At 53.5% G+C, this 20,980-nt stretch overlaps 2 protein-coding genes across 7 annotated transcripts in view; one reads left to right on the forward strand and one right to left on the reverse strand.

The window, feature by feature from the left end:
• ARPC2 (actin related protein 2/3 complex subunit 2) overlaps window positions 1–20,980 on the forward strand; it is a 308,635-nt gene that overhangs the window by 234,733 nt on the left and 52,922 nt on the right. The window contains exon 1 of one of the 3 annotated variants that reach the window (XM_075117701.1): window positions 17,778–17,782. The exons of the other annotated variants lie outside the window; for them this stretch is intronic. The gene's annotated coding sequence lies outside the window, so the exon portion shown is untranslated. Of the gene's footprint in view, window positions 1–17,777; window positions 17,783–20,980 lie in introns of those variants that run through there. 3 annotated transcript variants of the gene reach the window in all.
• LOC125644595 (C-X-C chemokine receptor type 2) lies at window positions 3,567–20,679 on the reverse strand. Of its 4 annotated transcripts, none has more exons than XM_048868763.2 (2): window positions 20,544–20,679; window positions 3,567–5,801 (listed from the first exon to the last, which is right to left on the reverse strand). In XM_048868763.2, exons 1-2 carry the CDS (start codon window positions 20,544–20,546, stop codon window positions 4,710–4,712), a joined length of 1,095 nt encoding a protein of 364 aa, XP_048724720.1. In that variant the 5' UTR covers window positions 20,547–20,679; the 3' UTR covers window positions 3,567–4,709. The 4 variants fall into 4 exon arrangements, with proteins under 4 accessions (XP_048724720.1, XP_074973800.1, XP_048724721.1 ...); XM_075117699.1 differs by lacking the exon at window positions 20,544–20,679 and adding an exon at window positions 18,517–18,609; XM_048868764.2 differs by lacking the exon at window positions 20,544–20,679 and adding an exon at window positions 8,056–8,189.

Below are 20,980 nucleotides of genomic sequence, written 5' to 3' on the forward strand. Positions count from 1 at the left end.
TCCATCCCTCGCTCTCTGCCCCGTCTCCTTCCTCACCTGCTGCGCCCCGGCCTGCTCCCCCCTCCCCGAACTGCTCCGGTTCAGCTCCCCCTGGCCCTGAATCAGCAACCCAGTCACTGTGGGGTCCCTGAGCCTGAGTGCTCCCCCCAGGCCCCCGGCTCCTCACCGCTCGTGGGCTGGGAGTTACTCAAGACTCCGACAGGAAGAGCCATGGCTGTAGTTTGTGCTTCGCGGCATTGTGTAAGGGGGCCCTTCTCCTGGCCCATTGCTCAAGACCTCGGCCCGAACGTTTCTCCTGCAGCCCAGGGCAGACACCTGGCCCCTCGCCATGCCAGCCAGGTGGCTGCCCACAGCCCAGCTGCCAAGTGTGTGTGTGGTGGACAGCCCGGGGACGGCTGTGGCCATTCACAAACCACCATTCTCCACCTGGGGCACCCCTGAAACGGGGCTGGGCGCCTGCTTGCACAGAGCTGGGACTGGGGGAAGGGGGCTGGACCCCCTCTTTCCTCGGGGTGCGAGTGCAAGGCTAGGGCTCAGCCCTGATTGCCACGGGCTTGTCCTCCGAGCCCCGGACAGCTTGGTGAGCCCAGGAGGTGCCCAGGTCCGTGCCCCGTCAATGGACATCCCCTAGGGGTGGCTATTTCGTCTTTCCTCAGCCCTTCTGTGGCAGCCCCCGGGAATCCAGTGCAGAGGCAGAAGGAAAGGACAGAGGCTGTCTGGGAGGTTGCCTGGAGCTTGCCTATACTAGCCATCCCATGGTTGCCACCATCTGGGTTAGCCAAGGCAGGGCATCGCTCTGTGAGAGGCTTGTGCAGAGACAGCCGGGGGGCTTGATTCCCTTCCCCACTGGTGCGAATAGGTAGCAGCCCCCATCCCGTCTCTGCTGTCGACCAGAAGGGAGAGGAGAATCAAGATATTAATTTCCTCCGGGTCATCTCTGCTGCCCGCCGCCATTCCTGGCTTGTTCTGCACAGAGCCCAAATGAATCCACAGCCTCTTGGGACACCCACAATCTGCTGCCTTGATCTCCCCAGGGCACTGCCATCCTGGGATTGCCCCATGGCCAGTGTAACCTGTTATCACCGCACTGGGTCAGAGCAATGGTCCAACTACACCAGTTTCCACTGCCTGCCACAGGGGAACAGACACGTGGTCCAAGGAAGGGCCAAATCCTGCTCTCCAGGGGACTGACTCGAGCTTTTCACAGGACCCAACTAACTGGCACTGAAGTCAGCAGGGGTTACCCTTGGTAAGAATGAAGGCCTGACATTAAGGGTCTCAAAAAGACCCCTCTCCTCCTACCCTGGAATGCTGTGGGTGCCGGATGTCGCCCCCAGAAGCCGAGGCGGGTTGTCCTCTCTTGTAAAGGGAAGAGTAATCGTGCTGGCTTGTTCTTAGTCTCATCTGTTGCCTGACAGTCAGGGTGAGCACCGGCCAGCCGTTCCTGCCCCCTCCCATGTGCACCGTCTGCTTACAGCCCCCATGACATTCCAGCTTGTCGCCAGCCCGGCACCCTGTTCCCTCTCCAAGCTAGCGTCTAATCCACCTGAGGGATAGCGTGGGGGCACAAAAGCATCCTGGGATGAATAAATTATGGAAATCAAATATGGTCGCAGGGGGCGTGGTGGGGTGAAGGGGTCTTTCCTGGCCCTGCTCTGCTCTCTGAGTGTGTAGCCAGGCTATCGAGAGCCGCCGGCTCGGCTGCGTTGGGAGGATGACACCAGCAGCTTACGGTATGTGAGCAGAGCCGTCTCTCTCAGAGGCACAGGATGTGTTGCCTTTACAAGGGACTCTTGGGTAATGACTGCTTCACCACCCTGGAAATGACACGCTCCGGCTTTTTGTTCGCGTGCTTTACACAACTGCCCTGAAATGCAGTCACCTCTGGGGTGGAGGGCAGCAGCCATGCACAACGCAGCGGCGAGGAGGGGGAACCTGGGGAACACGATGTCTTGTACAGAACGTGCCCTGGGAACTTCAGTGTCCACGCAGAGCAAATAGGGAAGTACCCAGGGCCAGGTCCTCAGGGAGGGCAAATCAGCGCAGCTCCATGGGCGTGAGCAACCTGATCCCAGCAGAATATCTGACCCCTTGGGCCTCGGCTGGTGCTGGCCTCTCTGCAAAGAGGGAATCTCCCCCATTTGGTAGACACCCTGCGTGGCACATTCCCTTCATCAGAGTTCAGGGCAAAGCTTTCACGGTGCCCCTGAACCTCACAAGGGCTCGCCCCAGGGTGTGGGGCATCAGCTGGGTTGTCTCGGTCCAGTCCAGCTTTGCTTCTGCATCTGCCAGGAGCTAATGGAACAAAGCTGGACAACTGAAGGGTTGGCTAAGCCAGAGAATTTCCAAATCAGTGGGGAGGAGAGAGGGGCAAGCACACAACCCTGTCTCAGAAGACAGGGCATTCTTTGGGGGCTGACCAAGGTTGATCGCGCTTAACCCCTATGGGGAGTCCTAGCATCCCAGGGGCACGGCAGCGTATATCCACTTCAGCTGCCTTTTTTAACACCACAGCCCTGCCCTGGAGCTCTCTGCATCTTCCAGCCTGATCCTGAGCTAATCAACCCCGGTCTGTGAGCCCAGGCTCTTGCTGGCTCCCCAACCTCTGCATGTGGCCCAGCCGCCACTAATGAGGGACAGGGAGCTGCTGAGCGGGGTTGGGCCCTGAGAGACCCCATAGTGAAGGTTGCCACCACTGGTCCAGCAGAAGCTCATTCATCACCCATTTGCACATCCCAGTGGCTTTAGCCGAAGGCATACTGCTGTGATCTTCTCCCCAGGGATCAGTGCAGGTGTGCAGTCAAAGAGCCTTGCCAGAAACTGACAAACAGATTTGTTTCTAGGGCAAGGATTCAATAAATGTGGATGGTTTTCAAATTGAAAACAAAAACCCTCTTGATTTTTCACCCACGTGTATTTGAATCCGGGTCAGTGCCGGGAAGAGAGGGTTGTGAAAGTTTTAATTCTCCAGTTTCCTGGCTTTCCCAAACTGGCAAGATGTCCATTTTTCTGAGTGAGTCGTGGTTGTACAGTGGAGATGCACCATTCTGTAGCAGATACTACATTAATGTGAAGTCAAATGAATCATATCATAGAATCATAGGACTGGAAGGGACCTCGAGAGGTTTGTCTAGTCCAGTCCCCTGCACTCAAGGCAGGACTAAGTATTATCTAGCCCATCCCTGACAGGTGTTTGTCCAACCTGCTCTTAAAAATTCCCAATGATGGAGATCCCACAACCTCCCTGGGCAATTTATTCCAGTGCTTCACCAGCCTGACAGTAGGAAGTTTTTCCTAATGTCCAACCTAAACCTCCCTGGCTGCAGTTTAAGCCCATTGCTTCTTGTCCTGTCCTCAGAGGTTAACGAGAACAAGTTTTCTCCCTCCTCCTTGTAACAACCGTTTATGTGCTTGAAAACTGTTATCATGTCCCCCACAGCTTATCTTCTCCAGTCTGCTGGTGAGTCTATTTGTCATCTCATGTTTTAAGTTTTGGCCTCTGTTTGAAACTCTGGATGACAACATATTTGCCATCTAAAGTGGAAAGGGTCGGGGATCTGAACCTGTAGAAGTCAAGAGTTTATTATCTATATTTTTAGAAGTGAAAAACACTGATGCCAGCCCCAGATGTTCACCACTAAAACTGAAAGTAAACCTTATTGAATCCGCATGGAACTTTGTCACAACTTTCCTGCCTTGCTCTAATTTATCCAAAGGTCATAACTGTTCACAAATGTAAAGACACTTTAACAATTCAAATATCATGCATTCATCCAAACATCTTATCATCTAGCTAGCTACGGTTTCACTACTGTGCCTATTATGGTAACACATCAGCATAGCTATCTAAGCCCATCCAACTAGCAATCCTTGGCTACTCAGCAAAACGATTCCATGTTCATGATACAATCAACGGATGTAAAGCTAATGTTCAAACACCCCCTAACCCTTCCTGTTCCATGAGGTCACGAATCGCTCTCCTTCACATTGAAACCGCACCTCTTAGCATCTGACCGAACGATCACAAATCCAGTGACCACAGTTTGCAGGCACAGTTTGGCAAATTACATTTTTCAATTCTGCACTTAAAAAAATATGGAACCATACTCAGCTCTCCATGTGAAATATGCAAAATGCACGTAAAAGGCTGATGGAGCTGCAGGGGCAGAGTTAAGGACAATATTCCTGCTCGCACAGTATATCTCCAGGCTCAGTTTATACCACTACTGTTGACGGCTACCTCCACCCCACACTCTGACTCTCCTTTCCTCACGCCTTTGGGGGAAGGGAAATTTTTCTAATGTCGTTCCTAAACCCCACTGTGCGAGGGGACTGGGAGCTCGGGATGCCGTGTACAGAAATGCAGCCTTGGATTGTCTGGAGTTGTTATTTATTTTTTAATGGGCATGACCCAGATGAGGCGGGCAGCGAACAATCGGATTATCCTGCGGGGAGGGGTTGAAGGAACATCATAGCATTATCCCGAGAAGAGATGCCTGCTTTTTGCTGCTGTGTTCTGCGTAATTGTAATCTGCATAATGATCTATGCTGGGTAAAAGAGTCTGGACGGTGTTGGTTGGCTTGGTAAACTGAGGCTATAGTGCTAAAAGAATCTGCACGGTCCCGATCACCCTGAGAAGCTGAGGCCAGCCATTGGCACTAACTGTGGTGGGACGCTATCCCCGGTGAGTGGAGGAGTCGCGTGGCCATCACAGGGTGGTGGAGGTGTTGCCGGAGGTGGAAGCAAAGGAGGACCCCCGTCCATAGCGGGAGACAAACTCTTTGCTGATGAGGCCGTGGTAGACCAGGATCTTAAGGAAGCTGTTTCGGAACTTCTGCCCGATGAAGGCATAGATGAGCGGGTTGATGCAGCTGTGCGTGAAGCCCAGAATCTGGGTGACAGACAGGGCCGCATCGATCTGGTTCCGCCGGTGGCAGGTCTCAGCGATGGCACGGGTCCTCATCATGGTGTCTACCACCAGCGTGATGTTGTAGGGCAGCCAGCAGACCAAGAAGACCAGCACCACGGCCAAGATGACCTTCATGGCCTTCTGCTTCTGGCTGTTCTTGGTCTGGAAGAGGGTCTTCACCGTGATGCCATAGCAGAAAAGCATGATCAGCAAGGGAAGGATGAAACCAAAGGTCTGGGGTAAGATCCGCAACACCACCCGCCACTTGGCTGTGTTCTCCTCCCCAATCCGCTCATAGCAGACCATGCCGTTGTGCGGCGGCCAGAAGGCCTCGCGGAAGAGGAGGATGGGCAGGGAGAGCATGATGGAGAAAACCCATATGCCCAAACAGACAAATTTAACCCAGTGCCTCTTCTCGGTGGCTGCCCGGGTGGCGTAGACAATGGCGAGGAACCGGTCGACGCTAATGCAGGCCAGCAAGAGGATCCCGCTGTAGAAGTTGACCTCCTGCAGGACCGAGATGGCTTTGCACATGAAGGTGCCGAAGATCCACTCGTGGGCTCGGTAGACGGCCCAGAGAGGCAAGGTGAAGGCGAAGAGGAGGTCTGCGATGGCCAGGTTCAGGAGATACACGTCGGTCACCGAGCGGTTCTGCCGGTTGTAGCTGATGACCAGCACCACCAGGGAGTTACCCACCAGGCTGAGCAGGAACACCAGGCAGTAGACCACTGCCACCACGTACTTGTTGATGTTCAGGTTGTCGGGCTTGCACGGGGCAGCTGCGGCGCTGGGGTTGACGGTGTTGTAGTCGGTGTAATTGTAGCCTTTGAAGAGGTCAGAGAAATCGCCATCGAATATCAAGTCACCCATGCTGGAAGAATCGCTCTGGGCCTGTTCGGGTGATAAGGAAGGTGGGGGAGAGAGAACACAATTCAGCAAGTCGTCAAAAGCAGGATGTTCACCGTGTCCTGAACGGGCAGCGAGGGGGCTGCACGGCCAGGCCGGCTGCTCTCGTGGTTAGATGTTCACTTACAGCTCCAGAGAGCCGCGTTCAGCTCCTGGGTCTGCCACGGACCCTTGTGCAAATTGTCCGGCTGGTAACTGGAGGTCGTGGGTCAGGACCGGGGAAGGTCCCTAAAGGTGGGAGGGGCCACTCATGCCTGAACTGTGGCCCCGCCCCCCATGCTGCCACTTCCCCTGAGGCCCCACCCCTGTGCCGCCCCTTCGCCCAAGGCCCCGCCCTTGCGCCACCTCTCCCCCCAAGACCCCATCCTCCCGCCACTTGCTCCTCTGTCCCCCTCCCGTCGCTCGCCTTTACGGCCAGTAAAAAATGGGAGAGCATAGCGCTCCCACTTTTTTAAAATGGGGCGGCCCTGGCCCCCTGCCCCCTCTTCCCCCTGTTCCGGCACCCCTGTCAAGGGTTCACTTCCCTGTCCCATAGATGTGTTTGTGAGGATCAGCCCGTAAGCATCTGGAAGGCTCCCAATGGGACTTACACACCTGACTATCTCTGAGGAGCTGGGCCTCCGAAACAACAGCGAGTGAGGCAGTATAAGCAGTTTCCAGGTGTAGTCAAGGTGTGCGCACCCGGAATGCGTTACACCGTGAACGCTGGATCGCACCCTGAATACTGCGCACAGGTCTGGTTGTCCCAGCCCAAAAAGGCTAGATTAGAATTGGAAAAGATACCGAGAAGGGCAACAAAAATGATGAGGGGGATGGAACGGCTTCCGTACGAGGAGAGATTAATAAGACTGGGACTTTCCAGCTTGGAAAAGAGACGGCTACGAGGAGATATGGTAGAGATCTATGAAACCATTACTGGTGTGGAGAAAAAGAATAGGGAGCTGTTATTTATGGCTTCACATAACACAAGACCCAGGGGACACCCAAAGAAATGAATAGGCCGCAGGTTTAAAGACAAACAAAAGGAACCATTTCTTCACACAACGCCCAGTCAACCTGTGGAACTCCTTGCCAAGGGATGTTGTGAACGCCAAAATGATAACAGGGTTCAAAAAAGAACATGAGTTCATGGAGGATAGGTCCACCAATGGCTCATAGCCCAGATGGTCGGGGTGCAATCTCATATTGTAGGTGTCCCAAAGCCTCTGACTGTCAGAAGCTGGGAGTGGGCAACGGGATGGATCACTCGATGATTGCCTGGTCGGTTCATTCTCCCTAAAGCACCTGGCATTGGCCACTGTCAGAAGACAGGATCCTGGACCATTGGTCCCACCCAGTATGGCCGTTCTTACGTTCTAGATAAACGGATGGATGGATGCAAGTTTCTGGTCTTTCCAACCCTTATGGAAAAAGCTCTGTATAGAATTTAATCAGGAACAGCTCAATGGGGTTCTAAAGAGATGACTTTAAAACCTATACAATTTAAGAGAGAATAAGATCCTTTTCTATAATTTATTTTTTAAATCATCAGGCTGTAGAATTCTGGAGCAGCTGTATCGTTTTCACTATCAAATGCGATAGGGTGGTTAAAAGAGACCCTGCGGTTACGTTGATTTATATCAGCTGAGGATCTGGCTCACCGTTTGAATTCCCCATAGACTTTTGTGTTAAAACTTCCGAATAGATGCCACAGACTTTGGCTGTAAAATGGGGATAACCACACTTTCCGACCTCCCGGGGGAGCTGTGAGAAGAAAGCCATTAAAGCTCATGAAGTGCTCAGACTCTGTGGTGATTGGGGGGGGGGGGGGCGCAGATAGGTAGCTAAGACAGAGACAAAATAACAAGGATCTTACCTGCTAGAAAAGGGAATCTTTAAAGAAAGCTTCTCAAAGCAAGCCACGTTCTCGTTGCAGTTGTTCTTACACATACACTGATGTAAAAATAAAAAACCCCAGAGTCCTTTCTTCCAGGCAGTGGGGCCAGTAAAAGAAGTCCCCTAAACACATATAACCTCTTTTCCTCTTTAAGGAAAAATTAGAACTGTTACAAAGGCTCTTTGGGGTTTACCATGTAACATTTAATTTACACAATGGGTGTAAATTGCAGCCAGGGAGGGTTCGGTTGGACATTAGGGAAAACTTCCTAACTGTCAGGGTGGTTAAGCACAGGACTAATTGTCCAAGGAGGTGGTGGAATAGCTATCACTGGAGATTGTTAAGAGCAGGTTAGACACATACCTGTCAGGGACGGTCTAGACAATACTTAGTCCTTCCACGAGTGCAGGGGACTGGACTAGACGACCTCTCGTGGTCTCTACGATTCTATGTGGATAGAAAGGGGAGGGGCCACAGAGTCCCAGCACTAGGCTGGGGGTCACTCAGACGGGTGGGCCCTGGCATTAGTGGTTTGGTTCTTCTTAGATAAAAGGGGCTGCTACTGTGATGATTTAAAAAAATTATCTCATATGGACAGATATTGTTAAACTAGCAGGAGTGCCAAAGGGCCTGGGGGGAATGCCAAGTTGTGCTTTTTTAAGCAAATGTTTTGAGCACCTCTATGCAGCCTTTTCACAAAGAAGTCCTTTCTCCTGAGTGTGCATTGGACATTGGAGTTAAAGAGACCTTAACAAAAAGAAATCTGTAAACAAGCTGAGTAGAAATCCCTGCCCCTCTTGGTGGCTGCAGCTTTCAATGTCTTATACCCTGTGATGTCATCACATCACTAGCTCGCCCGACATCCATAAAACTTGACATCCATAAAGACTCCCAGGGTAGAAAAAACCTGAGTTTCTAACTTTAAAAAGCCAGCAAACCACCACCTTCTACAACAATCTTTTCCGCCTTCTTGATAGATGATAAAAAAAACAAAAAACCAAAAGAGCACAAGTCCCGTTTTCCCCTCTTTCCAGGATCTCTTTTAAGATTCTGGGGTACATAACACTACCCCCACGCCCACCCCCATATCAGCTCCATGCAGAAAAACATGATTTGGCCATTTTCCCTCCCGACCCTTCCTCCTGCCATGTGAAAACCCCTCCCTACCTATAAAAGTCAATGAAATCCATTGCAAACCCTTTCTCTCTCTTCGGTAAGTGCTAATATCACCTCACGCCCATCTGCATGCCCCACATCCTGCAAGGAGTCCCACTGTTCACTGCAGGAGGGGGAGAGGAATTGGATTCATTTGTTTTTTTCTCCTCAGGCAAATAAGTACATACTGATATTGGACCCGATCTTCAGCTGGTGCGAACTGGGGTCGCTCCCGGGGAGGGGGGGATAATGGAGATATGTTGATTTAGTCAAGCTGAGGATCTGGCCTGTTAAATTCACGATGTGTCTTGGGCAGCGTCAGCAGCCTTCCCCATTGCTTGCTGCGCATCCCTATCGTTCTCAGTAGGGACCCACTGCTCTGCTTTTCCTCTCTGACACTGCAGCCCTTCACTAACGAACGGGGGCGGCGGGTATCAGGCCAGGGCAGGCTAAGCCTCCCCAGACCCAGGCTGTGGCCCTGCCCATGTTGTGCCACGAGGCCCTGCCCTCCTTCTCCACCTGAAGCCGATGGGGCAGCCCAGGGCGGCTCTGGGGCCTGCTGGGTGGGGGGGTCAGGCCAGCGGCTTGGTCCGGCATTGGGGATGTCCCGGTGTTGGGAGGCGGGCGTCGAGCCAGCAGCTCGGCCCGGCACTGGGGCCAGCCCGGCGCTCGGGGGAGCTGGCTAGGGCATGCGGGCTGGGTCTCCTCCGGCCACAGCGGGGGTGGGAGGGCATTTGGGGCTCTGGCAGGCGGGGGTGCTGGGTCTTGGGGGTGTGGGGGGGGTCCACCTCCTGCCCGCTCTAGTGAACCTATCAAAGTAACTCACTCTGCCTGGACTTTAGCCAACACCACTTTGGAAAAAACATGCATAAAATGATCCAGCCTGTCCTCAAGATAGTTTCTCAAAGTGGCCACCTGCTGCAGGTGGATTTCCTGATCCAGAACCACGTCCGGATTGAGCCCTGAAAAGGAGGTTGGTGAGCCTGGCCTTCTGCTGAAATACGACATTCTCCTGGGGCAGAAAAGGGCCCAGCTCCGTCTGACACAGCCTTGTGCTTGGTCCATGGCCACTGCACTCCGGGCGTGGCTGTCTGTTCAAAGCAGTTGTGGACGTCTGACTGGCTGAATGAGCGGGAAACGGCTGTTGAGATGGTCTAGGGGGTACTTAATCCAGCGTGGGAGCGGGGGCCAGACAACCTCTTGAGGTCCCTACTCCCTACACAGCTATGATTCGGTGATCTAAGTGGGAACACATATATAACTTATTTGTCCTCTCCTGCAGGCATGAGATCAAAAAAAGCCACCAATGGGCATCCACGGAGCAGATGCAGCTTGAGAGCATGCCTTTCTGCAAACGCAGCCCCTGCTCGGAGGCGAAACTGCCCATTGTAAAGTACTCGGGTCCCTCCTCATGGATCGCACCGTCCATCCTGGGCGGCATGTTCTCAGAGTCACCAAATATGAGTCATACCCTTCACTGTGGGGCTGCTCCGGTAAATATTGTCTGTGGAAACATTGCAGCAATACGGGGAAATCGAAGACAACAACTCAGGCGTGTTACCTCCGGTGAGCAATTTTGTGTAACAGGAAACGGGAGCCTTTCTCAACCTGCCCTCAGACACAGGCCCCGTTCTCGGCACAGTCCACGCTCGCCCCAGGATGGAATTTGGCTTTATTAGCACAGAAAACAAGAGGAAGAGAAAATAAACACCAGCTCAAATGAGGGCTGCTTCTTCCGGTTCCTCCCTCAGGGCCGCTCAGCCCACACCCTAGATTCTCTCTGCTCTATCTCCCGTTGTGTTACCTGTCTCACTGACTCGGCAGAACCCATTTAGCCTTTCCCCCCAGCCGGATCAACACTTGCCCACGGAGTGTGATGTTCCAGGCAAACACGCTGGCTTGCTACAAGCTACCCTGCCGTCTGTGTGGGTTAGATCCTCGGCGTCTGTAAACCAGCATAGCTCCAAGGAGGCCAATTCACAGCATCACAGGATCCAGCCCTACTTTTTAACCCTTTGTGGGAACCATTCCTATAAGCCACGTGCAAGTGCAAAAGCCAGAGATGGGCTGAGACGGCATGTTCCAAACTGGACCCAGAGCCAAACTTTTTTAAAGTTTGGGGGTGTTTGGATCGGGGCAAAGGGCTGGTTTGCCCAACTGCCAAGCTGGTTATGTTTATTCTGTGGATGATGGAAACCCCCAGAGACCCTAGCTGAGACTCTAGCCAGTTGTGCCAGGGGCCACACAGACCCCCCGCTTAAGTGCCCCTCCCCCAGGCTGAGCACCGCACAGAGACTCAGCCAGGAAAGCTGCTCCACCTCTTCCCCTTTAGACCGTTCTCAATGGAAAATGGCCTTTTCCTGAAAATGGGTGTGTGTGTGAAACTTTTCATTTTCCCCCACAAAACCCAGAACTGGACCCTCCCCCCACTTCTTTTCCTTTTTCCATTTTGCCCCTTAATAAAGGGAAGAAAGCCAAAAAGGCAGGGAAGGGGGTTGGGGAATATAAACCAAACCCCACCCCTTCGGCCTGCCGTCGCTTTGGGGTGGGAGCTTTGGTAACAGCTACGGTTCCTGTCCGTTTACAGCCCTAGACAAATATTAACGATAAAGGGCAATTGCCCCGGCATGTTCTCATGTGACAGCCACCATCTGGGTTGATACACCAGGGATTGAACCGGGAGCTTCTAAAGCCACCCTCTGTGCCCAGGAGGCTGTTACAGACTCCGATCACCCGCAGACTGACCCAGCCTGGGCTATGTAACACCCGCTCCCCAGTGGCTTACGCATCACACCATCCTGGCTCACGCCCCTCTAGCCGAATATTGATGGACCCACCAGATTCCACAGGGCTGAACCAACGGTTACGCTTTGCCATGGAACGGAGCCCAGGATCTGAGCTCCCCTTCCAAAAACTGACCTTTCAAGCCCTCTGGTGGTGAAGACCCACCCGCCCCCGACCCTCATCCCTCTGCTCACAGGTCTTTTCAAACCCTTCCAATTTAAGGGCCAAATTTGCAAAAGCTAGGTGCCCAAGTCAGATCCCATGGCTAGATGGAGTTACTACAACGTAGGAGCAAAACTGGTTGGAAAACCGTTCCCAGAGAGGAGTTATCAGTGGTTCACAGTCAGGCTGGAAGGACAAAACGAGTGGGGTCTCGCAGGGATAGGTTCTGGGTCCCGTTCTGTTCAATATCTTCATCTATGATTTAGATAATTGCATAGAGGGTACACTTGTGTAGTTTGCGGATGATACCAAGCAGGGAGGGGTTGCAAGTGCTTTGGAGGACAGGATTAAAATTCAAACTGACCTGGACAAAAACTGGAGAAATGGGCTGAAGTCAATAGGATGAAATTCAATAAGGACAAATGCAAAGTCCTCCACTTAGGAAGGAACAATCAGGTGCACCCATACAAACTGGGCAATGACTGCCTAGGAAGGAGCGCCGCGGAAAGGGATCTGGGGGTCAGAGTGGATCACAAGCTAAAAATGAGTCAACAGTGACTGTTGCAAAAAAAGCAAACATCATTCTGGGATATATTAGCAGGAATGTTCTAAGAAAGAAAGGAGAAGTAATTCTTCTACTTTATTCCGTGCTGATTAGGCCTCAACTGGAGTATTGTGTCCAGTTCTGGGTGCCACATTTTAGGAAAGATGTGGACAAATTGGAGAAAGTCCAAACGAGAGCAACAAACAGGGCCGGCTCTAGGTTTTTTGCTGCCCCAAGCAAAAAAAATTTTGCCCCCCTCCCTTTTTAGCTTTTACACATGTGGATGCCCCCCCAGCCCAACTCCACCCCTTCCCCGCCCAATTCCAACCCCTTCCCCAAATCCCCGGCCCCACCTCCTCCCTCGGGCACCCCGCATTTCCCCTCCTACCCCTCCCTCCCAGGCTTGCTGTGCAAAACAGCTGTTTCACGGCAAGCCCGGGGGGCGGGGGGAGAAGCGGAGCGGCGGGATCGTGCTCAGGGGAGCAGGCGGAGGCGGAGCAGAGGCGAGCTGGGGTGGGCAGGGGCGCGGGGAGCTGCCGGTGGGTCACCCACCAATTTTTCCCTGTGGGTGCTCCAGCCCCGGAGCACCCAGGGAGTCGGCGCCTATGATGGCCAGCGCCGGAATGCCGCCCCTGGAAACGTGCCGCCCCACGCACGTGCTTGCTTTGCTGGTGCCGAGAGCCGGCCCTGGCAACAAAAACGATTAAAGGTCTAGAACGATGGTTTTCAGCCTGCGGTCTGCAAACCCCTGGGGGTCCGTGGACTAGATGTAAGATTTCCAAAGCGGTCCACTCCTCCATTCGAAATTTTTTAGGGGTCCGCAAATGAAAAAAGGTTGAAAACCACCGCCCTAGAAAAGATGGCCTGTGAGGGAAGATTGAAAACACAGGGTTTGTTTAGCCTGGAGAAGAGAAGACTGAGGGGAAACATGAGAACAGTTTTCAAGTGCATAAAAGGCTGTGACAAGGAGGAGGGAGGTAAATTGTTCTCCTTAACCTCTGAGAATAGGACAAGCAGCAATGGGCTTAAATTGCAGCCAGGGAGGTTTCGGCTGGACATTAGGAAAAATGTCCTGTCAGGGTGGTTAGGCCCTGGAATAAATTGCCCAGGGAGGTTGTGGAATCTCCATCCTTGGAGATTGTTAAGAGCAGGTTGGACAAACACCTGTCAGGGATGGTCTAGATAACACTTAGTCCTGCCTTGAGTGCAGGAACGGGACTAGACGGCTCTCGAGGTCCCTTGCAGTCCTACACCGCTCTGATTCTCTCAGTCAACGTCCCCAGATGCATCAAGAGTCGATTGCACCTGCACAACAGGTGGGCTTCTGGGTCCACTTGCAGACACAGTTGTTCATTTCCCTTGTGCACAACTGGTAGTGTGCACAGGCAGGGCTGTAAGGCAGGTCCCCCTTGGTACCATTTTGCCAGCTTGGACCTACGGGCCTAGCGGTCTATGCTGCATCCTGGATCTTAGAAAGCGGAGGGGGAATGGGTGACAATGGAGGTTCCCTCTGCATTAGCTGTCACCCTGGAAATGGCTCAGCAGCAGCACTGAGCCACAGATGATCTGGTTTCTCCAGTTCTTCTGCCACCTGATGTGGCACGGTCCTGCCCTGGGGTCCCACTGGGATGGGAGTTTGAAGCCCAGAAGGGACCACTCTGACTATGTACCCTGAGTTCCAGCATAGCCCAAATGACAGACCCTCCCCCAGGGTTTCCTGAATCCAGCCCAGACCTTCTCTCTGAGCTTGAGCGGATCTTTTTGCAAGACATCCACGCTTGATGTAAAGACTCCAAAATCTACCCCATCCCGAGGCGGGTTGGTCCCATGGCTAATTACTGTGAAGGAGGGAGTTATAGGTATTATTTTTGTAAGTGTCCTGCGTGCCTCAGTTTACCTATGACCCTGCCTGACTGCAGCAAGATAAACCCAAGGAGGCGCTTAGGGGAGAGTAGGGAATGAACCAATGACAGAGATAAGGCTCCTTCAGGGAGCCATGTAGAGGAGCTGGTCTGAGCCCAAGTCCCACTGTGACGCGAGTCCAAGACCAGGGTTTTTGCAGTGCGGATGCAGCTCAAGCCTCAGTTGCCCGACTCATGTCCAGAGAGGCCACCAATGCTATCCCACAATCCCCTGGACCTGTGTTTCCTGGCCCTTCCACCCCAAAACTACCCCCTCAATTCCCGGGCACCTGTTCAAACACAGCCGCGTGGCGTTTATCCTCTCCCACTTGAGACCCGGACCCAGCCATTCCCACACCAGGAGCGCTGCCTAGTGGCTGATGGTGTGGGAGCCGGCTCTACCCAGCCCTTCTGCGGGAAGCGTTGCCCCAGACAACCTGATCATTGCTAAGAGAATGAAAAGCCCCGAGGCCTCTGCCCCGCTGTGCGGAGAACACAGCGACCCAGAGAATGAAGGGGAGGGAGGTCTCCCTCTTGGCCAGGCTTCAGGTGGGGCTACCTGCACCCAGGGGACTCCCCTCCGCCCCCCGCCATGTCCAAAGGGCCGGGGAAGGGAAGATGCATCTCGCCCACAATAAAAAGAAGAACTTGTTTCTGCTGATGCTAGTGATTGTAGAGACTTGGTCTTTTTTCAGCCCTCCCTGCACCTTCCTGTTTCCTTGTGTGGATGGCAACGGGCATTGCTAGGCAGCGAGTCCCCTGCAGTGTGCCCGGGGGCATGCAAGGGGTGCCAGCCCCACCCCCACCAGGGCAGGGACAGGAGCCACGATCACAGCGAGTGGGTGCACGTGTAGTAGTAGGATTTTATGTTTGTATTTTGTATAATTTAAAGTAAAAAACAAAGAATGACATAATTCTGTAGCCTGTAGTCAATGGACTGGAGTATGATTTGATCATATCCTGCCAGGCCCCCTTTTTGAACAGCAGAAAGGAACGGCCTAATGGGCCATTTGGTAAAGGTGCATCAGGCGGAATCTGCATCTAGGCTGATTTCAAGGCAGTGACAGACGTTTTCAGGTCACTACTTTGTTGTGGGTTTAGCATTTTAAAAGAAGTGAAAGAATGCCGGGATTGTTTTCCTGTGCATTGCAACTTGATGTTCCTGTTTAAAATGTTCTGTGTAAATTAATTCTGTTTTGTGTGTGAATGAGGAATGTAAAGAGCTAAGTGTAAAAGGCCATTGCCGAACTAAGCGTATGAGGAAGGAACCAGAGACAGACGCAAGGGTGCCAGGAGGCTGCAACACGCCCCTATGGAAATGTTAAAGGAGGGCAAATGAACAACTTTAAAAATAAGGCAGGCACTTACTGATGGGGACAAACTAGCTGATGTTTGAATTCTTTGCAGAAAAGAACATCCCGAAACCTGGGCACGAGGCACTGCTTCACCACCAAAATTTTAACCCGCAAAACAGAAGACTCCAGTGTCAGGTCTGGCTTTACCTGCTTCTGGGAGCTTTCAGCGCCCAGGTGATTAAAGCAATCATGAAAACAAATGCAGCCCTCCTTATAATGCCTGGGAAGGGGAGATGGGACCTAAGGTTCACCTTATAAACACCACAGGAATACCAAACCACTGGGAAATAGGGGTTAAAATAAAGGGTCCCACTGGGAATACCACCACTGGGAGTTCCACCTATCCACAATTACCATATCCGTAAAATAACCCTGTTAAAGACAGAAACAACCCTCCCAGTCAGTGTGGGGTACTGTCCAATACCCCGTAGTGAATTGAACCTATGGTTCCCGGGCACATGCCCCAGAACCTGGACCAAAGAATATGCATTCGAAAGAGGTACCCCAATTAAAATAAAGACAACAAAATTGTTTGTGACTCAAAGTAATCCAGTAAAAGTCTTGTTAAATCCACAATTAGCAAAAATAAAAATGGCTATAAATTGGACTCACCAACAATCCGTAAAGACAAAGAGATAAAAGGGGAGCCCGCTCCCCAAATTGACCCTGGGATCCTTTTGGCTACCCCAGGTTACGGGTCAATAAGCTAAAATAAAAAAGGGGTATTAAATACCCAGGAGTGCACGAAATAAAGCCCTCAGAAACGGGTGTGTGTGTCCCTACCTGTCACCACAGAACCCTGCAGAAAGGCCACACCGTCGGGAACACGTGAACAGAACAAACTAAAGAAAGTGACTCCGTTTTTACACCAAACGCAGAGGGAGGTAGGGAAGCTCGTCATTCAAATATCACAGGCCAATAAAAACATGCTAAAAACTGCTAAGTCTAAAAAAGACCTGCCAGCCTGTCATTGGCACGGCGTTTTTACAGGCTGGTCCCTGACCTCTAAGGGCACGCTGTCTATCACGGTTCACCCATTACTAGTTGTATTAATATTATCCTGTGTTTGCTGGCGTGGAATATGTTGTATGTGCTGTTAAATTTAAAACGTTTGTTAAATTACAACCACAAGCTCAAACTCTCTCTCAGTCGATTGCTATGAAATAGTTGTATAAACTGTGACCCTCGCAAGAATTGTTCTTAAGGGGCCAAAGGAGGGACATGTAGTAGAAGGATTTTATGTTTGTATTTTGTATAATTTAAAATAAAAAAGGAAGAATAGTGAAATAATTCTGTAGCCTGTAGTCAATGGACTGGTGTATGATTTGATCATATCCTGCCAGGCCCCCTTTTTGAACAGCAGAAAGGAACGGCCTAATGGGCCATTTGGTAAAGATGCATCAGGCGGAATCTGCGTCTAGGCTCATTTCAAGGCAGTGACAGACTTTTTAAGGTCGCTACTTTGTTGCAGGTTAGTCTGTATTCGCAGAAAGAACAGGAGGACTTGTGGCACCTTGGAGACTAACCAATTTATTTGAGCATAAGCTTTCCTGAGCTACAGCTCACTTCATCAGATGTTTAGCATTTTAAAAGAAGTAAAAGAATGCCGTGATTGTTTTCTTGTGCACTGCAACTTCTTGTTCCTGTTTAAAATGTTCTGTGTAGATTAATTCTGTTTTGTGTGTGAATGAGGAATGTATGTGTAAAGAGATAAGTGTCAAGGCCGTGGCTGAGCCAGATCTATGAGAAAGGAACTGGAGACAGACGCAAAGGCGCCAGGAGGCTGCAACACGTTGCCCCTCAGCGGTCCTGGATCTTAGGAGCCATTGCCAGGAAGCCTGCTCCAGCCTAAGCACAAACCATGGCGAAAATACCCCAGAGATTTAATCACTGTCAGTAACATCGCTCAACACAACTGAACACACCTGCTCTTGAGTTCTCTGTGGCCTCCAGTCAGTGCTGCCCCCAGGCTGTTAACTCTCGCATCTGTGTCTAGTACAGGGGTCCCCAAACTGTGGGGCATCGGGGGGGGAGGGGGTAGCAGGTCCCGGGCCAGCCCCGACAGGGGGTATGAAGGGAGAGCCACCAAGCCCCACCCCAGCCCCCGGCTGCAACTGCGGCCCTGGCTCCGCTCCCAGCCCCAGCTCTCGGCCCCCAGACCCCGTTCCTGGCCGCGGCTCGGCCCCCGGTCCCCACTCTCAGCCACTGGTCCCTGCTCCCAGCCCCTGCTCCACTCCTGGCCCCCAGCAGCAGCCCCTGGCCTCCTGCTGCGACTCTGCTCCTGGCCAGGGCGGGGAGGCCGCGGACACAATCCATTATGGGGGGGTGGGGGAGAGGAAAAGTTTGGGCACCGCTGGTCGTTGTGAAGCAGGGCTAAGCGGAGGTGGGGCAGATACACAGGACTTATGGCATGGGGGGAATTTCACCTGACCTCAAGCTGTTCAGCGGGGGCAAACCAGACTTCAGTCTAAGCCCGACTCGCCAGCAGACACAGGGTGAGATGGTGGCCAGGGGACCTGGGTTAAAATCCAGGCTCTCTCACAGACACTGTAGCTACATCCCCACGGCAATAAATAAACCCACCGCATCGACTCTCAGAGCCTGGCTCAGCTGACTTGGGCTGGTGGGGCTCAGGACACCGGGCGAAAAGCGGCCGTGTAGCTATTCGGGCTCGGGCTGGAGCCGCCCTCTGAGATCCCACGGCCGGTGGGAGGGTCTCAGAGCCTAAGCTCCGGCCCGAGTCCACAAGTCTACACTGGAATTTTACAGCCCTGCCAGCCCGGGCCAGCCACAGCCATGGTGCGGGTCTTTCACCTCGGCATAGAGGTACCTGCGTGAAGTCACTTCCACCCAGCTCCTCGCAGGTGCCGAGATTTCAGGACAGGCTCCCCCTGAAATCAGTGGAAGTTCGGCGCCTAGGTACCTCTGCAGCTCTAGGCCTCAGTTTCTCTTTGGGGCTGAGAGCGGATGGTCCTGCCGTATTCTTGTGAAACGCAGCAGGAACCCCTCTGCTCCCCAGCCGCTCTGGCTCAGCTCCCTGTGTGTCCACATGAGATCACGACACCGCCGCCCACACAGGGGAAGAGGAAGAGAAATGCACTGAAGTGGGAGGTGGGCAATAGTGCGGTGATAGGACAGTGTCCTACAGCAGGAGGAAATTGCAGCCTGATGTAAGATCTCAGCTCTAGTTAACCCATTAGGGCGAATACGCCCCACCGCATCTGCGTGAAATAAGCCCTTTGCCGAGGCACTGGCCGGTTCCGGAGCCAGGCTAGGGAGCTGGGGCTGGCGGGACGCCTGCCGCGTGAGCTCCGGTTTAATCCCCAGCGTTGGCCAGTCGTACAGGAAGCCCTGACCATCTGTACTGGGGCAGGCAGCCGTGGGAGCCCCTGTACAGGGAGGGGCCACCTGTAAGCGTGGCGGGGGTGGGGACTGAGCGCCCAGGGGATTGGAGAGACTTGGGCGGGTTCCTAGCTTCACAAGAGACCTTGGTGCTATGTGATGGGATGGGGGGCATCCATCAGAGGCAGGGGAGCCGCCCAGGGTGGTTTGTGGCCTGGGGGGGCACCGTGGGGGTGAGGTGCAGGGAGTGGAAGGTGCCGGAGGGGAGGGAAAACACTGTGCACCTAGAATAACCCCGGGGGCTGTTACTGAGTTCACACCAGGGACTGATCCTGGACCGCAGCCTGAGGGGGTCCAGCTCCGGGCCAGGGCTCGCATAGGGAAGCCTCACCCAAGGCCGCAGAGCAGAGGATTTGCTCTTTCGTATTCCTGCCGCGTTGGCACCCTGCAGGCCCCATTGCGACCCACGGCGCTGGGCACTCTGTGAAGATGCAGGGCCTTGCCTGAGGGGCTCCTAGCCAACAGCGTGTTCACGCCCACTTCCCTGAGCACCGGGCATGAGGAGCCCTCCCAGGACAGGTATAGGGCAGGCAGGAAGGGGTCTCCCGTGCCTGGGCTCCCTACATCCAGCTTCCCCATTTCCCAGCCCAGAACCACACGGTTTCACTGGGTCGGGGCGGCAGAGAAGGCTGGGCCCAGATTTCACTTTATGCACGAAATTGACGTGTAACTGTTTGAAGGCCAGTGTTAATCCTGCAACACTCCCCCCGGCCCCACATGCGCAGGGCTCCCCCCACACCAGTGAAGGGTCTCTGTGCAGGATGGGGTACTCAGCCCCGTCGGGCACACAACTGACTCCTGTAAACACCTCATCTGGCGCTGTCCATTTCCCATCCCCCTAGACGGACGGACACTGGGTCACGTTCTTAAACACAGGCCATTTTGGGGGGGAGATCCCCAAGGGAATAACCACAGCCGCTGGGAACAGAATCCCTGTGGGAAAAGAACAGCGGCTCATCCTGAAAAGGCTGAAGCCAGGTGGTATGATATTCCACCCCGGGGGGCGGAGGGGGTCTCCTGGGGGGACACTGAGAGCCATGGGGCAGCAAGCATGGCTGGGGTTGAAATCCTCCCTGTGCAGGGGGCCAGCATGAGGTTATGCATCAATGACGTCCCACATAGGTACTGGGGTGAAGGCAGAAGCTGAGAGGGGAAGACGGGGTGGACGTCTCCAAAATTGCCCTGTTCTGTACGCTTTCCCTGTAGCTCTGCTAGTGGCCCCTGTCGGAGGCAGTCCCGGGCTAGATGGACCGTTGGCCTGACCCAGTCTGCCAGCTCGGATGTTCTTATGTTAATTGCACCCTGAGTGTGACTGGCCTGTGGGACACGTTTGCTGCAGGAGACGAATCCAGTAGCCACAAAACAGAACCTGACAAGTCCTCTTCCTAAAACGCTGGGGCACAATCGTTTCCCTCCTCCACAGCAAAATCCTGGCTATAAATGTTTTGGGTCCAGTGCCCCGTGCAAGGGGGCCCCACCTGGAATCATTATAATAACCCCCCACCTCCCCCCTGCCCCGACTGTAAGGAAAGAAGAGCATCGCCTTACCATCTGTCAGCGGCCACCTTCCCCACGTCCTGCCCAGAAGTTCTCCACAGCAGCAGCTTTATACCGAGTTAGGAGGAACCGGCATTGCAAAACCCAGCCCCAAACGAGAAGGGAAGACAGAGGCTCCGATTTATACCTCCAGGGCTGCAGGGCAGAGAGGCCGGGGAGAGAGCAGTCACCACAAAAGCAGAAGTTGTGACTGCTGCTCTAATGCTGTCACACCTGGGCTGTCCCTCAAGGGGCCGCTCCCGCTGACCCCGGGGGAGCCGGCGGGGCGCTGGTCCCACCAGGAGCGGGGGCCCACCCGCGCGGGACAGGCCAGGGAAGAACAGGGATGGACCAACCTCTCCAGCTCCGCACGCTGCCGGACGGAAGCAGAGCGAGATCCCAGGGCTGGAGGCTGGAGCCCGACAAATCCAGACGGGGAAGGAGGCGCA

Source organism: Caretta caretta, chromosome 11 (genome assembly GCF_965140235.1).
Source record: "Caretta caretta isolate rCarCar2 chromosome 11, rCarCar1.hap1, whole genome shotgun sequence".
NCBI classification, from domain to species: domain Eukaryota; kingdom Metazoa; phylum Chordata; order Testudines; family Cheloniidae; genus Caretta; species Caretta caretta.